At 37.1% G+C, this 17,473-nt stretch overlaps 1 protein-coding gene and 1 pseudogene across 1 annotated transcript; both read left to right on the forward strand.

Moving 5' to 3' along the window:
* Nucleotides 1-1,135: 1,135 nt before the first annotated feature.
* Nucleotides 1,136-17,372, forward strand: LOC103144681 (serine protease 27-like; annotated as a pseudogene).
* LOC103144651 (serine protease 27-like) lies at nt 12,701-17,372 on the forward strand. Its single transcript, XM_007561730.2, has 6 exons — nt 12,701-12,793; nt 14,402-14,419; nt 14,978-15,143; nt 15,717-15,967; nt 16,065-16,240; nt 16,611-17,372. The coding sequence occupies exons 1-6, from the start codon at nt 12,736-12,738 to the stop codon at nt 17,010-17,012; spliced, it is 1,071 nt and encodes a 356-aa protein (XP_007561792.1). The 5' UTR covers nt 12,701-12,735; the 3' UTR covers nt 17,013-17,372.
* Nucleotides 17,373-17,473: the final 101 nt, after the last annotated feature.

Here is a 17,473-nt window from a genome sequence, read left to right on the forward strand (position 1 = left end):
TTCAAGAAAGGAGAGTAGTAATGGGCATCCATCAGCTGCCTGCAACAGTCAAGCACCGTTAGAGGTTCATTACTGCATAAGCTCAATCTTTTTTTATGCATTTGAAAAAGCAAACGTAAATTTAGCAATGATGACCATAATATTTATGTAATAGTCAAGTAAACCTGTTGATTTTCTAACTTCATCGTGAGGCCTTCTCTTACCAGGCTATGGTGAGAGAATTTTCAGTTTTATGACTGAACTTTCTTGACATGAGATTGAAAAATGTTTGGAAATTTTAGTTTGGTCTTTTAAACTTGCTTGTGTTTCATCACTGTACAGTCACTGTAAAACAAACATTAGACCAGTGCTTCTCAATTCCAGTCCTCAGCGCCCCCCTGCTCTGCATGTTTTAGATGTGCCTCTATTCCAGAACAGCTGATCTAAATGATTGCATGACTTTGTCGGCAGCCATCAAGTACTGCAAAACCTGTTAATCACCCACAAATCAAATCCAAGTGTGTGGTAGAAGGGAAACACCTGAAACATGCAGGGCTGGGGGCCGGAGGACCGGAAATGAGAAACACTGCATTAGACAGTTGAATTTTGCTTGTGACCTTTGCGATGTTTAATCTTAGTGACCATTTGTGCTTCTTTTTAGCTGTATTAACCTCAGAAGTGGTTAACATTTATAACTGCTCTAGCATTAACAGAAAATTATTGCATTTCTTTTCAATTTGCCCTCTTAGTTGACACAAATTAACTATTTAGTAAAATGGTTTCCCAGTGTTTTGGATTATTACTAGGTGGGTGGCATCCTGAACTGACCTGGCTAATGAAGTTATATATTATTAAGACAGAGAAAGCCATGACTCATAAACAACCTTGTCTAGTTTATTTGAGTTGTACGCCATGACAACATAACCTCACTTTCCAAAAACACTCTGTGCATAGCGCTTCAGGTACGTCATTACAAACTAAGTGATCCAGAAAGGCAAGTTTGGATTCATTCTTGCTCTTTTAAGATCCAAGCCAGTCCACATAGAGAGCTCATTTGTGATCAGAGCAGTTAATTGGACATCATGTCACTTTGGGTGGAGCTAAACAAAGAAAAGTATTTAATGCTGAAGACCAGATAACAGAGGGAGTGGTGGCAATGGCTCTTCAAGGGTTTGCATGACGGATCACTGTGATAATCGCACTCTTCTCCAAAGGTGAGAAAAAATATATTACTTTTATTTCTCTTTAATTGAAATACTCTCAACAAAAAGCATCGCACATCATCTATAAGCATTGAATCAGTCATTTGCTTTGCAATTCACCTCCGTTACCCAGGGCCCGGGGGCCAAATCTGCCCCACTGTAGCTTTTCAAGTGGCCCTCTAGACTGCAAATTACCTTAATAAGTCCCTCCAGTTTTTCACAAATCTGCAAAATTCACACTAAATCAATAGATCTCCACTTTTTTTCAGATTTTGCTGAGTTTTTGTCATTTTGTTGTTTTTTTTGTTTGTTTTTTGTTTTTGTTTTTCAAAATTGACCAATTACATTGAGTTTAAGTGACTGCTGCCTCAGTCTTACTTGATACGACAATAAAAATAGTCATATGTAGTATCATGCATTAGTGCATGATACTACATATTTATAAATTACGAATTACTACATATTTATAAATAAGTATTTATAAATTAGCACCACAAAAACAATCGCAAAATCCTGGATGGACTGATCAGTGAAAAGATGTTCAATAATAGTTAATTTTAAGAAACACTTATTTTATGCTAAAATAGCTATTTATTGTTAATTCAAAGGGTTTTTATGAAAACATTCTGGCACAACAGGCCCGTTAAGAACATTCAGATTTTTGATATGCCCCAAAATGAAAATGAGTTCGACACGCCTGGCCTATAAGTAATTTATTCGTGAGATTATATCTATAATCCACAGAAATAATTTACGAGAAGAAACAAACTGATAGACGTTAGTATGACATGGCTTGTTTACAGGTACAACATGGAAAAGGACACAGAAAAAGAAAACAGGATTATGATTTAGCAAAACTAAGAGCTAGGGAAATGTTCAGTGGTTTTGGTTGAATCTACTAAATTATTCCATGTTTATTCAAGTCTGTACAGCTGATCTCAAAAGACTGTCATACAAACTTGTGAATAAACTACTGAACTACCAATGATATGCAGACAATTGTCTTGTTTAATATAGTTTGTTTTTGCCACTTTTATATTGTTGATGGTTGGCTTCATACAAGACAGTGACACAAAATCAGTCTCTTAATATTAATGATGTAAACACATGACTGTAGTGAGGGGATAAGATCTGATGATGGATTTGACATCTCTGACAAAGTGAGAAAACACTTTCACCTAACTTGTTTGGCATGTGTTTGTGTTTGTAAATTTCAGGAGGTGACTCACAACCCGGTAAGTATCCAACACTCCTTTTCTAATTTTTAACAGGAAAAAAAAAAAAAAAAAAAGGAGGTGACTCACAACCCGGTAAGTATCCAACACTCCTTTTCTAATTTTTAAGAGGAAAAGAAAATAAATAAAAAATTATTGCACTTTTGGGGATTTTTTTACCTGTAAAATGGTGAAAATGATCACATGTTGATTTGTAAGATTTTTGAGGTGGTGAAATTAGTGATACACTAATTTCACCACCAAAGTATTCAGACCCTTTGAACGTGATGCTACAAACAAACCTGAAGGTAGGTTCTTGGTGTTCAATATGATACACCATCGCAGAGTAGTGGCAAATTAAATTTTAATCATAGTGTATTGTGTTGATCTAACCCATAAAATCCTTTTAAAATGAACTGAAATTGATGTTTGTAATATCACAAGAACAGGCATGTCTAAGGCACAGTAGAGTCAGTTTTGTTAAATATCATTAAGTTACAATATATATGGACTAAATTTAATTTTCAGTTTTTTATAGTTGTATTAAATATTTCAAGCAACACATTGTTAAAGGGGCAGTGTTACGTATAATCAACTTTTTGAGCTTTACGTCATGTTATGTCATTCCCTCATCAAAATCATTCCTGGAGTGTTGCTTTGTAATATTTGAGATCCCTTAATCTGTCTTGGGAACCACTCAGCTCCGCAAAACGCCTGGGTGGATCTAGCTCCGCCTTCGAGAACAAAGCTCCTCCTCCGAGCTGCAATTTCTAATCTTCCAACGTAGAGCCTCCCTTCCCTGTGACTCCCCGACTCTGCTTCTTCAGACTAGCCAGCCACAATTAGCAAACATCTGCTGGAACTGCACATCAGCTCAACTTGCTATAATAGCTGCTTCTCAGTGAAACGCTGACTTGATAACATTTATTTCAAACAGGTTTTTAAAAACAAGCAATCAGTAGGACAGAGGAAACATCTGCATACATAACCAAGAACAAAATTAGTTTACCACTACTTTTCTGTTTGAAAAGGAGTATGAAGAAGTTAACACTCATTTAATACTACCCCTCATCTCAATTTAATGAAATATATCACTTACTGGCTCTGTAATTATCAAAAGTTTGTAATTAAAACCAAGTTATAATATCCATGTGCCTGTTCAATATACTGTGCTACAGAACCAACAAAAACTATATTACATCGGCAAAATGGTTACAAACTCACTCTCATAAGAAAATCTATGGATGACAGCAATAGTAATAATGACAATAGTAAATAACAAATGGACATATAGCATCAGAATAATTAGTAACTCCTTGCCAATGTACCCCTATAGATTCTTCTTAATCTGTGTTATGTAACAATAAGTAAAATGTTTAAAAAGAGAAAAAATAATGATATGTTATCAACAATTTGCCAATAGTGGTAATAGTAACATAGAAGAAAGGAAGGGGAAAAAAACTCATTTGTGTTAATTCCCCGTTTCCCTGATAAAACGTTGTTAAAGGGTTAATAAAGGAGCAGCGTTATGTCTTCCAGAAGGTAGAGTTTCAGAGAGAGCAGGAGTTTTTAGAGACAAAAGCCTAATGTCAAGGAGTTAAATTATGAAGTCAAATTTCTAAGTTATAGTTGACGTAGGTAGCACTTTAATAACTGTTGCTTGATTGTGCCATAAAATGGCACCATGTGTCTGGAAAAGGCATAATGCTGCCCCTTTAACAAAGATTTGCCTGTATGTTCTGACCGACCCACTGTTTTAAAAACAAAAAACGAAGAAGTGAAAACTATCAGTGCCGCTACCCTTTGTGTTTTGTTTTTGTTGTAAAGCCTGTGCCATCCCTACCAACAACAGCGGGATCATCGGAGGGCAAGATGCGTCTCCAGGAAATTGGCCCTGGAGTGTCATTTTTACCTCATTCGGCTACCTCTTTTGTCAGGGATCTCTGATCACCGACCAGTGGGTGCTGACAGCTGCTCGATGCAAAACGTAAGAAGCTATGGTTTGGCATTTTGTTTGTGATTATGAACAAAACACCGGCAGTAACCAACTAATGAGTTGCACTTCATAGGTTTCTTAGAGTTGAGTTATTTAATCTACCGTAAATTCCAGACTACACAACACCCCTGATTAAAAGTCGGATGCTCCAATTTTAGAAAGAAAATAAATTTTGTATTTGTACAGGCCGCACCAGATTAGTAAGATGGTAAATTGCAGGTGACCCACATTGTAATATGACATATTTACACGGAAAGATATTAAAAATTTTAACTTTTAATTTAATTCGTATAAAACATACATATTACAAATGCTTTCTTTCGAACAGTGCCTGTAACACGGCTTCCTTAAAATATACATTAAAAAGTAACCGTTTATGTATCAGTAACAAGTTACGTTGCTTATACTTTTTTACTGAACAGTGCACAAACATTCCAACATCTCTGGGATCTTCATTGTCGTTATTAACAGTCCCAATGAGAAGCAGGTCAAACATCAAAAGTTCTTCTTCCATATTTATGATTTATGGCCTGATGGGATTCTACACCATCTTGGTTTGAGTGAACATGTGGAAGTTGGCAAGTTTTTCCTCGTAGTCGGGAAGGAGCTGTTGACGCAAAGCCATGCATGCCTTGATAGACAGGCCTCTATGTCTCATAAATCTAAAAAACCACAATGGCCCACCTCAAATCTTCGATTCTCACTTCGGTGGTGATTACTTTAGCCTTCAGTCTGATCTGCACGGTAGAAACACTGCAGCCACTTTCTGTCTGTGTCTTAAGCCAGTCTTAAAGAAAGTTTTCAAGTTCGGGCCATCTGTTATGGTTACTTCTGAAAGCTTTCATCATCTTTTTGCTTTGACTCAGTTCTTCATGCTGGCGTCTTTGTCTCACCATCGATTCGTTTATCCCAAGTTTATGTCCTTGAACTGCCTAAAATGATCGCCTTTAACATAAAAGCTGCATAATATTTTCATTGAGTGTTTTCCATGTTGATGAGAGCGAAAAAAAGAGATTTACTATACCGGTCATTGATTTGTGAAATTGTTCTTAATTTATTGCACAATTTCATTAGATCTCTAAACTACCCCTCAATTTCATTGGTCTATTTCAGTGTTTCCCAACCCTGGTCCTCCAGGCACACTGCCCTGCATGCTTTAGGTATTTTCTTGCTTCAGTCCAGTTGATTTCAATTGATGACTGATTAACAGTCATCAATTGACTGTTAATTGATGATTAACAGGGATTTAATATCCCTGATTTAGGCATATCAGGGAAACATCTAAAAGATGTAGGACAGTGTGCCTCGAGGACCAGGGTTGGGAAACACTGGTGTATTGTTATGAGGCTAAATGTTTTTGGCAGTGTGGGGGAAAACAAAAAAGAAAACATGCATCAGCCTCACCTTTGTATAGGCCGCAGTGTTGAAAGTGTGGGGAAAAAAGTAGCGGCTTATAGTCCAGAATTTACGGTAGTCAACTGCAGTAAGCTCAGTGATGTGAAGCCATCATGTCAGTTCAGCAACTGGATCAAGGATCCCAGTTCTACAAATCTTTATTATTGAATTGAAAGCAAGAAAGAAATAAAGATCTACCTATATTGATACTCAGTGACAATCATATTGAAACACTTTCTTCTCCCTTCTTTAAGATACTTCCTTTCTGGTGACGTCACTTTGTACTTCGGTGCCACCATCCAGTCTGGTTATGGTACCGTGACACGGAGAATAGCCAATTTTGTCTGTTACGAAAACTACACCTTCTACAATGAAAACGACATCTGCCTTGTGAAGCTGTCGGCTCCAGTCAACTTCACAAACTACATCCGACCGGTGTGTTTGGCTGCAGAAAACAGCACTTTTTACAATGGAACCAGGAGCTGGGCCATTAGTGTAGGTAATTTCTACAGTTTTTGTTTTACATCAGCTTTCTGTACAAAACCATTGTTGAATTCTTCAAAGAGAAATAACCCTTAAAACTGTTTTTTCTTCAGAAACGTTGACTTCCCGGTCTATCCGGGAAATCAATCCATCAGTACTTGGGAACACAAAATGCAACTGCATCCACAAAAACATCGACTATACCTATCCAATAACAGAGGACGTGATGTGTGTTGGAAGTGAAATTGTTTCAAAGAATAAGCTTAATGTAATTACCTTTTTTGTTCTTATTTTTTGGTTTTATGTTTTGAGCTAAATTGAACTTTATGAAGTTAAATCTGCATTAAAGAAGTTTTAAGTAACTTTTCTAGATATTTGGTGAAACTGTAACTATTTTGTAACAGTATGCTATGAGACAGATAGTCATGACTCGGTCAGAAACAACCAATCAAACTCAGAAGGAGGGTCAATCATGCGTAGAGTTCACTCCCTCACAATTACTCTCTGCTGCGCTACAGTTTATCAGGAGAGCCTGCCACAAATGCTAAGGCTGGTTAGCATAGCCACTGATCACAGCAGATAAACTGTTTAGTGTTTGTCCAGCACATTGAGCAGCGCAAATATGAGCATTGATTGATAGCGCTACAACAATCCTTCTCCTGATTTCATTTCTGTAGATAACAGTAGCACAGGGAGGAGGCAGAGGAGTTGGGTTTCTCTTTTATAAAAGTTACACACAGCAGCTTTAATTCAATTTAGTCAGTTCTTATCTCAAGCAATTTAATGAGATGTGCATTCTGCCTCACTTTGTTGATTATAATATAGTAATAGTGTGTTTGTTTTTTTTAAAAGGCCTCCGACTTTTTTTTTTCAGACCAGCTTGAAAAAAAAAAAGTTTTAACAAACATGTAAAATTTTTCCACAGGGAGACGAAGGTGCAGCTCTAGTAACCAAGAAAGACTCCATCTGGGTCCAGAGTGGGATTCTGAGTTATACTGATAACCAGCAGGTTCTACCTTCCATCTATACTCGTGTGTCCCAGTACCATAAATGGATCACCGACAGAGTCACTGGCATGGAGCCAGGCTTTGTTACCTACACCTCCCCAGGCATTGACAGCGACTTGAACTACACCTGTCCTCCACCGCCAAGTACCACTCAGCGCCCCGACTTTACCACTCAGTGCCCCGACTTTACCACTCAGCGCCCCGACTTTACCACTCAGCGCCCCGACTTTACCACTCAGCGCCCCGACTTTACCACTCAGCGCCCCGACTTTACCACTCAGCGCCCTACCACTGACGACGACAGCGTATTTTGCAGTGTTGAAACTCTGATTCCCATCGCTCGCGTCTTCCCTCTCTCTGCTCTTGTTCTGTTTCTCCATCTGTTTGTTGGTGGTGCTGGAAACTAACTCATAACTTTCACTCATGCTGCACTCTAGTTCATAACCAACTCTCTACATTAGGATCAAAATGTTGATATTGTCTGATTTGGTTTTATTTCACAAATTAAGATTTCTACAAAGCAAAGGAAGGGTGTAATAAGTTTATCTGATAATTTAACAGTCCACTCATAAAATTGAAAAATATTTACTTTTTTCCTTCCCTTTACATTGTGTCAGTTATATTTACCCGAATGGCAAATGTCAATTAAATCTCGAGTGATTAACATAATTTTGGAATTTTTACCAATCACTCGAATTGTATTAAGTATGAAAGCAAATGTTGATTTGTCATAAATAAACTGATTAAAACCATTTAAGACTGTACTTTCCTGATGGTTCAATCTTTTTTGAGTCAACCTCATGATGCTTCAGTGTTGGAAGGGTCGGCAAACAGTTTGGTGTCCAGTTTGACAAAGACGCATTAGTTTATGAGTCTGGTGAGGGACTTTAATACGTCTCAGGAGAATTTTAATTCAGCCATTCCAAAATAAATGTCAAGAAGAGAGGATATCTTGATGACTATAGTGAACTGTGACTGTAAGTATAAGACCTGCTCGACTACCTTTAAATTAATGGTAATTTTGAAATGCCTCCTGGAAAAAACTAAGATGACTTGTTTTTTTTAAGAAGGTGTGTCAGGAAAAAATGTGACCTGAAAAGTTGAAGCATAGGGAGAAAGTTGAGAAGTTTAAAGCAGGCTTAGGCTATAAAAAGATTTCATAAGTTTTGAACATCTCACAGAGCACTGTTCAAGCAATCATCCGAAAATGGAAAGAGTGCAGCACTACTGTTAAGCTACCAAGACAAAGACATCCACCTCAACTTCCAGGCCGAACAAGGAGATCATTAATCAGCCAAGAGACTCATTGTGACTCTGGACCAAACACAGAGATCCTCAGCTCAGGTGGGCAAATCTGTCCACAGGACAACTATTAGTCATTCACTGCACAAACATGGTCTATATGAAAAAGCGGAAAGAAGAAAACCATTAAGGAAAATCATAAGAACTCCTGTTTGCAGTTTGCCAGATGCCATGTTGGACATACAAATAGCCACAAAGTAGAATTTTTTGGCTAAAAATGCAAAACACTATGTGAGGGAGAGAACTAACAGCACATCACTAAATACACCATCCCTTCTGTAAAAAAATAAAAAAGGTGGTTGTAGCATCATGCTCTGGGAATTTTTCTCTTCAGCAGACACAGGGAAGCTGGTCAGAGTTGACAAAAAGATGCATGGAGCCAAAGACAAAACAAAAAGAAAACAAAACCCATTGGAGAAAAGAAAAGACACGAAACAGAACCACATCTTCAAGCACCACAACAACACCAAAAAAAAAAAAACCACGACAACAAAAGAATGGAAAAAAACAAAATAATGTGATAAAATGGCCCAGTCAAAGTCCAGACATAAACCCAATCAAGAATTTGTGGCCAAATGTGTAAACAGCTGTTCATGAACGCTCTCCATCTAATTTGACCGAGCTGAAGCCATTTCGCAAAGATGAAAGGCAAAAACTTCATTCACTAGACAAAGTTTATCTGGTAGAGATAAACTGTAAAAGAAAGCTGGAACTTCAGCAAAAAGGTGGTTCTACGAAGTACTGACTCAGAGGCTGAATACTTTTCACACCACACTTTTCAGTTTTTTATTGGTAAAAAAAAAAAATCATGTCTTTTTCTACCTCACAACTGTATACAATTGCGTTGATCTTACACACAAAATTTCAATAAAATATATTTGTTTATGGTTGTAATTTGACAAAACATGGAAAAGTTAAAGGGGTGTGAATACTTTTGCAAGCCACTGTAGGTAAAAGATGCCATAATGCTAAAGTTTTTCAGCTAGGGATGGAAATATAAACAGAAAGTGGTCCAACAACACAGCCTGGAGGAAATTCATCAGTGCCTGGCTTCCTATTCTGGCAAAGGTCAATTCAAGAAATGGGAGTAGCAATGGGCATGTGTCAACTGCCAGCAACAGCCCTTACTGCCTCTAATGGTGCAACAGAAATTAACTCATAAGGCAAAGTTCATTACTCCATCACCTCACATTTTACATATGCATTTGAACTGGTAATCTGTAAATTTAGCAATGTTGACCACATCACATTTGTAAAACAGTGAAGTGAACCAGCTCTTTTTCTTTCTACATTCTTAGGCCTCATCTCACCAGGCTCTGTTGTGAGAACTTTCAGTTTTATGACTTGACATGAGATTGAGAAATGTTTGAAAATTCTAATTTGGTATTTTAAATTTGTTCGCATTTCAATGCTGTTCGTCGTAAAACAAACATTTGAAAGTTGAATTTTGCTTGTGACCTTTGTGACGTTTAATACACGCGACTATTTGTGCTTCCTTTTAGCTGGATTAAACTCAGAAGTGTTTGCAATTCATAACTGCTCTAGTACTAACAGAAAAATATAGCTTTTTTTTCACTTGGCCCTCTTGGTCCACACAAATTAACTATGAAGTAAAATTGCTTCCCAGTGTTTTGGATTATTAGTAGCTGGATGGCAACGTGAACTAAACTGGTTATTTGGATGATCTGTTAAGACAGAGGAAGCTATGATGCATAAATAAGCTTGTCCAGCTTGTTTGACTTGTACACCATAACATAACCTCACTTGCACAAAATGTATGCAGTCATTCCCAACAGACAAGTTTGGATTCATTCTTTTTGTTTTGTTTTTTTTGTTTTTTCAGATCCAAGCCAATGCAGATCAGAGAGAGATAATTTGTGATGGGTGTAGCTTATTAGACATCATGTCACTTTGGGTGGACCTAAATAAAAAAATTCTAGTATTTAATGCTGAAAACCAGAGACAAGAGATACTGGTGACAATGGCTCTTCAAGGGTTTGCATGGGGCATCACTGTGATGATCACGCTCTTCTTCAAGGGTGAGAAAAAAATATTTAACTTAAATACTGATAAAGAGCATATGCAAACTGCTTATAATCACTGAATCAGTCACTGCTGTTTCACAAGATTAACATTTAGGGATAACATTTATTGTTCAGGTTCCAACATATTGGAAACAATACATTCAGCAACAGTTATATTTTTAAAAAAAAATCTCTTGACAAATTTTGAGTTATATTAATAAATTAGCGAAAATCAAATGTGTTCTTGGTATTTTTGATTTATTATTTATATATTTTTTTAATCAATATTATTGATGTTTTTTAATTATTATTAATGTTTTTAATGTAGGTACTACAAAAGGAAAAACAGTTTTTCCTTTTCCTAGAAATGGTAAAATGCCTTTCCTAGGAAAGGCCTGGAACCAGACATACAACCAGGCCCGCTCCATGCTCCTCCACCCAACAACCTTACCTCCACGGCCGGCCACACACCCTTACACAACAGAACCACACACACCTTACCACCTCACAAACCTGAAGTGGCAAAGGCATTGTGATTAATGGCACAGTGCCTTTAATCACCAAACCAGTCTTTTGCTTGCAGTTCACCAATATTTGAAGAAAACCCCTTAAACCATTTTCTAGGTTTCAGCATATTGGAAACCTAGAAAATATTAGTTACTCTTCCTTTATTCTATATGGGACTGAATAGATCTATGTCAAATATAAATCCAATTGTCTTTTTTTTTTATTCATTAATTTTTNCCCCTGCAATGACACGGCGCCCCCCCTAGGGGGCGCGCCCCACAGTTTGGGAACCTCTGCACTAGACAAAGTTTTTGCTGGTAGAGATAAACTGTAAAAGAAAAGAAAGCTGGAACTTCAGCAAAAAAGTGGTTCTACGAAGTACTGACTCAGAGGCTGAATACTTTTCACACCACACTTTTCAGTTTTTTATTGGTAAAAAAAAAATCATGTCTTTTTCTACCTCACAACTGTATACAATTGCGTTGATCTTACACACAAAATTTCAATAAAATATATTTGTTTATGGTTGTAATTTGACAAAACATGGAAAAGTTAAAGGGGTGTGAATACTTTTGCAAGCCACTGTAGGTAAAAGATGCCATAATGCTAAAGTTTTTCAGCTAGGGATGGAAATATAAACAGAAAGTGGTCCAACAACACAGCCTGGAGGAAATTCATCAGGGCCTGGCTTCCTATTCTGGCAAAGGTCAATTCAAGAAATGGGAGTAGCAATGGGCATGTGTCAACTGCCAGCAACAGCCCTTACTGCCTCTAATGGTGCAACAGAAATTAACTCATAAGGCAAAGTTCATTACTCCATCACCTCACATTTTACATATGCATTTGAACTGGTAATCTGTAAATTTAGCAATGTTGACCACATCACATTTTTAAAACAGTGAAGTGAACCAGCTCTTTTTCTTTCTACATTCTTAGGCCTCATCTCACCAGGCTCTGTTGTGAGAACTTTCAGTTTTATGACTTGACATGAGATTGAGAAATGTTTGAAAATTCTAATTTGGCATTTTAAATTTATTTGCATTTCAATGCTGTTCGTCGTAAAACAAACATTTGAAAGTTGAATTTTGCTTGTGACCTTTGTGACGTTTAATACACGCGACTATTTGTGCTTCCTTTTAGCTGGATTAAACTCAGAAGTGTTTGCAATTCATAACTGCTCTAGTACTAACAGAAAAATATAGCTTTTTTTTCACTTGGCCCTCTTGGTCCACACAAATTAACTATGACGTAAAACTGCTTCCCAGTGTTTTGGATTATTAGTAGCTGGATGGCAACGTGAACTAAACTGGTTATTTGGATGATCTGTTAAGACAGAGGAAGCTATGATGCATAAATAAGCTTGTCCAGCTTGTTTGACTTGAGCACCATAACATAACCTCACTTGCACAAAATGTATGCAAAGTCATTCCCAACAGACAAGTTTGGATTCATTCTTTGTTTTTTTTTTTTGTTTTGTTTTGTTTTCAGATCCAAGCCAATGCAGATCAGAGAGAGATAATTTGTGATGGGTGTAGCTTATTAGACATCATGTCACTTTGGGTGGAGCTAAACAAAAAAATTCTAGTATTTAATGCTGAAAACCAGAGAAAAGAGATACTGGTGACAATGGCTCTTCAAGGGTTTGCATGGGGCATCACTGTGATGATCGCGCTCTTCTTCAAGGGTGAGAAAAAAATATTTAACTTAAATACTGATATGCAAACTGCCTATAATCACTGAATCAGTCACTGCTGTTTCACAAGATTAACATTTAGGGATAACATTTATTGTTCAGGTTCCAACATATTGGAAACAATACATTCAGCAACAGTTATATTTTTAAAAAAAAATCTCTTGACAAATTTTGAGTTATATTAATAAATTAGCGAAAATCAAATGTGTTCTTGGTATTTTTGATTTATTATTTATATATTTTTTTAATCAATATTATTGATGTTTTTTAATTATTATTAATGTTTTTAATGTAGGTACTACAAAAGGAAAAACAGTTTTTCCTTTTCCTAGAAATGGTAAAATGCCTTTCCTAGGAAAGGCCTGGAACCAGACATACAACCAGGCCCGCTCCATGCTCCTCCACCCAACAACCTTACCTCCACGGCCGGCCACACACCCTTACACAACAGAACCACACACACCTTACCACCTCACAAACCTGAAGTGGCAAAGGCATTGTGATTAATGGCACAGTGCCTTTAATCACCAAACCAGTCTTTTGCTTGCAGTTCACCAATATTTGAAGAAAACCCCTTAAACCATTTTCTAGGTTTCAGCATATTGGAAACCTAGAAAATATTAGTTACTCTTCCTTTATTCTATATGGGACTGAATAGATCTATGTAAAATATAAATCCAATTGTCTTTTTTTTTTATTCATTAATTTTTTAGCCATAAGACTTAAAGTTCTGTTTCCAATTTGCTACAGAATCCACCTCCATGAACCACTGGAGCACATGCTGCTCACTTAACTACTTTATTATTTTACACTTTTGCAGTATTCGTTTTAAATGATGCATTTTCATGAGAATGCAAATCCACCTACACCTGGCCATATGTCCTTTAACAACTGACTTGAGGATTTTTCACCCACTTTATCAGCCATAGTTGACAGTAATTAAACTCAAAATCCGCAATAAAATGTAGTTTTTCTCTGAGCTGCCAAAACTAGTTCAGAGAAAAACTCAATATCAATCGCTCATTGATACTGAGTATAAGTAGAAATATCCTGAAACAGTCTACAGTTAAATTATCTGTGAGATAGAGGTAATTCACAGAAATACTTAATACTTTAACTACCTGAAGAAAATCTGATAGTCATTGATTCAGTAGATTTGGATTATATGGTTGCTTTACAGGCACAAGATGGAAAAGGACAGGGGGTTTGGATGATCGCTTCTCTAATTGTTTTCATGTTCAGTCAATCTTGGTCAATCGGCTAATCTTAAAAGACCATCATGTCAACTTGTGGATAAACTGAACTACCGATGAAATACAAACATTTGCCTCATTTAATACAGTTTATTTCTTACTTTTGTAAATTTTATATTGTTTATTATTGGCTTCATATATGATAGTGACAAAAATAGTCATCTTGCACTATTTGAAACTAGACTCTTTCAACATCAATGATGTAAAACACATGACTGTAGTGAGGGGATAAGATCTGATGATTGCATTGATGTGCATCTGACAGAAATGTGAGGAAAAAAAATCTCAGCTAACTTGTTTGTTTCATATATTTATGTGTGTGCATGTGTGTGTGTGTAAATTGCAGGAGGTGACTCTCAACCCGGTAAGTATCAAACACTCCTTTTCTAGCTTTCTGTTAACAGCAGGGGAGAAAAACCTATAATACTTTAGTTTTTTTACCTGTAAAATGATTGTTACTCTTTGCTCATAGTTTTTTGGGTGGGAAAAATAGTGCATCACTTAGAATGCCTTACAAAAGTATCCAGACCCTTTGAATGTGACGTTGGAACCATAAACTTGAATGTATGTTGTTGATAGTCCAATGCGAAGTAGTGCAAAATAAAATGAGGCCACTATGATGTTATTTGTGTTGGTTCCAATAAAATGCACTGAAATTGATGCTTGTAATATGACAAACATGCATGAATGAAACATTGTACATTAATTAGCTTGAGTCACTTTTGTTAAACATCATTGACCAAGCAACTGGCTAACATTCATTTTTCAGGTTTTTTTATATTTAGCATTTCAAGTAGCACAGTTTTGACAAAGATTTGCCTGTGTATTGTGGGGGAGTAGAAAAATAACATTTTAACTGACCAAAGTACTGAAAACTGGTTGCAACATTAACGTTTGTTCCCGTTTTGTGATTGTTGTAAAGCCTGTGCCAGGACTCCCATCAACAGCAGGATCATCGGAGGGCAAGATGCGTCTCCAGGAAGTTGGCCCTGGCATGTGGCTTTAACCTCAAATGGCTACAACACCTTTTGTCAAGGATCTCTGATCACCGACGAGTGGGTGCTGACAGCTGCTCAATGCTCAACAAGGTAGGAAGCCATGGTTTGGTATTTTTGCTTGTGATTATGAACAAAAGACTGTAGGAACCAACAAATGAAATCTCTTAATGTATTGCATTCTTTTTTAATAATTCAGTTGTACTTCACGTTATTGTTTCTTAGAGTTAACTTTCAAAGACTTTTCGATTCCCGGTTGCCCTGCCCTCATCGTTTGTGTCCCTGGGCAACATAACCTTACTTCCCATGTCTGTGTTGGTGAGACCAATGGCGTAAAACATGCAGCCTCGCGCTTCTGTCAGCCGGAGCCATGGCAACTGTAGCTAAAATCCAATAGTTTGCCATCATCAGCGTGTGAATGAGCCCTTGGAGATTTCAATTTGAGATAAAGGGGTTTATCAATAAAATTAATCTAGTCAACTCAAAACTGAGATTTCACCTGCAACAAACTCATTGAAGAGCAGCAGTCATGTCAGTTCAGCAACTGGATAAAGGATGCCAGGTCTACACCTTTATTACTGAATTGAAAGCAAGAAAGGCAGACAAGGATCTACCTATAGTGATACCCAGTGACTATGTTCAAACACTTTCTCTCTCTTCTTTAAGCTATTACCTTAGTGGTGCAGTTTTGCACTTTGGTGCCACCAACCTGTCTGGACTTGGTGAAGTGACTCGGAGAGTTGACCATTTTGTCTGCCATCAAGACTACACCTACAACAAAGAAAACGACATCTGCCTTGTGAAGCTGTCTGCTCCTGTCAACTTCACTGACTACATCCGACCGGTGTGTTTGGCTGCAGAAAACAGCACTTTCTATGATGGGACCAGCAGCTGGGTTACTGGTTTCAGCAACTTTGGTAATTTCTACAGTTTTGTTTCTTTACGTCAGCTTTCTGTGCAATACCATTGTTGAATTCTTCAAAGCGAAATAACCCTTAAAACTTTTTTCTTTAGGATACTACTATCCCAACACTCTCCAGGAGGTTGATGTATCAGTATTTGGAAACACTAAATGCAGCTGCTTGTACCGCACCTACTACTACTACTACTACTACTACTACTATGGTCGTTCAATAACAGACAACATGATGTGTGCTGGGAGTGAAAATGGCTCAAAGAATGCATATTATGTAATTACCCTTTTTTGTTCTTTAATTTTTTGATTTTATATTTTTGAGGTTTTAAATCTGCAGTAGCAACTTTATTTCTTTTAAATATTTGTTAAAACAGCATCTTACAGTGTGCCATGTCTCATACTGTACTATCACAACAGTGACTGATTTAAGAAATATATATAAAAAATAGAATATTTTCCAAGTGACACAGCAGATTTCATTCAATTTAGTCAGTTCTTATCTCAGGCAATTTAATGAGATGTGTGTTCTGTCTCACTTTGTTGATTGTAATATAGTAGCAGTGTTTTTGGGTTTTTTAAACTGCCTGTCTCTATTGGACCAGATTGAAAAACACTGTTAAACATGTTGTAAAATTCTTCCACAGGGAGATGGAGGCGCAGCTCTAGTGACCAAGAAAGACTCCATCTGGGTCCAGAGTGGGATTGTGAGTTATGTTTATGATAACTACCTGGGCCGACCTTCTGTCTACACCCGTGTGTCCCAGTACCATAAATGGATCACCGACAGAGTCACTGGCATGAAGCCAGGCTTTGTTACCTACACCTCCCCAGGCAATGACAGCGACTTTAACTACACCTGTCCTCCACCACCATCTCCCACACCCTATCCCACTTGGTACCATAACATTTCCACTTGGTACCCTTACACTACCACTGATGGCAGCATATTTGGCAGTGGTGAAACTCTGATTCCCATCACTCGCGTCTTCCCTCTCTCTGCTCTTGTTCTGTTTCTCCATCTGTTTGTTGGTGGTGCTGGAAACTAACTCATAACTTTCACTCATGCTGCACTCTAGTTCATAACCAACTCTCTACATTAGAATCAAAATGTTGATATTGTTCGACTGATTTAGTTTTATTTCACAAATTAAGATTTCTACAAAGCAAAGGAAGGGTGTAAAGTTTATCTGGTAATTAGTTTAACAGACCTCTCAAAATTGAAAGATTTTTTTTCTTTTTTCTGTCCTTTACATTGTGTTGATTTTATTTACCCAACTATAAATGCCAATTAAGTGTTTGACAACAGGTTTGGGACTTCTAGCAACCAATCATACCGTTATTTTATTAAATGTGAAAAACAATCGGTGATTAGTGATAAACTGTGATTAAAGTCATTCAAAACTATATATTTCTGTTGGGTTCAATTATTTTTTTGTGCCAACCCGATATTTCAGAGTTGAAAGGCTCAGCGAACAGTTTGGTGTCCAGTTTGACAAAAGCAGTTTAT

This window comes from Poecilia formosa, unplaced genomic scaffold (genome assembly GCF_000485575.1).
Source record: "Poecilia formosa unplaced genomic scaffold, Poecilia_formosa-5.1.2 Scaffold130, whole genome shotgun sequence".
Classification (NCBI taxonomy): Eukaryota; Metazoa; Chordata; class Actinopteri; order Cyprinodontiformes; family Poeciliidae; genus Poecilia; species Poecilia formosa.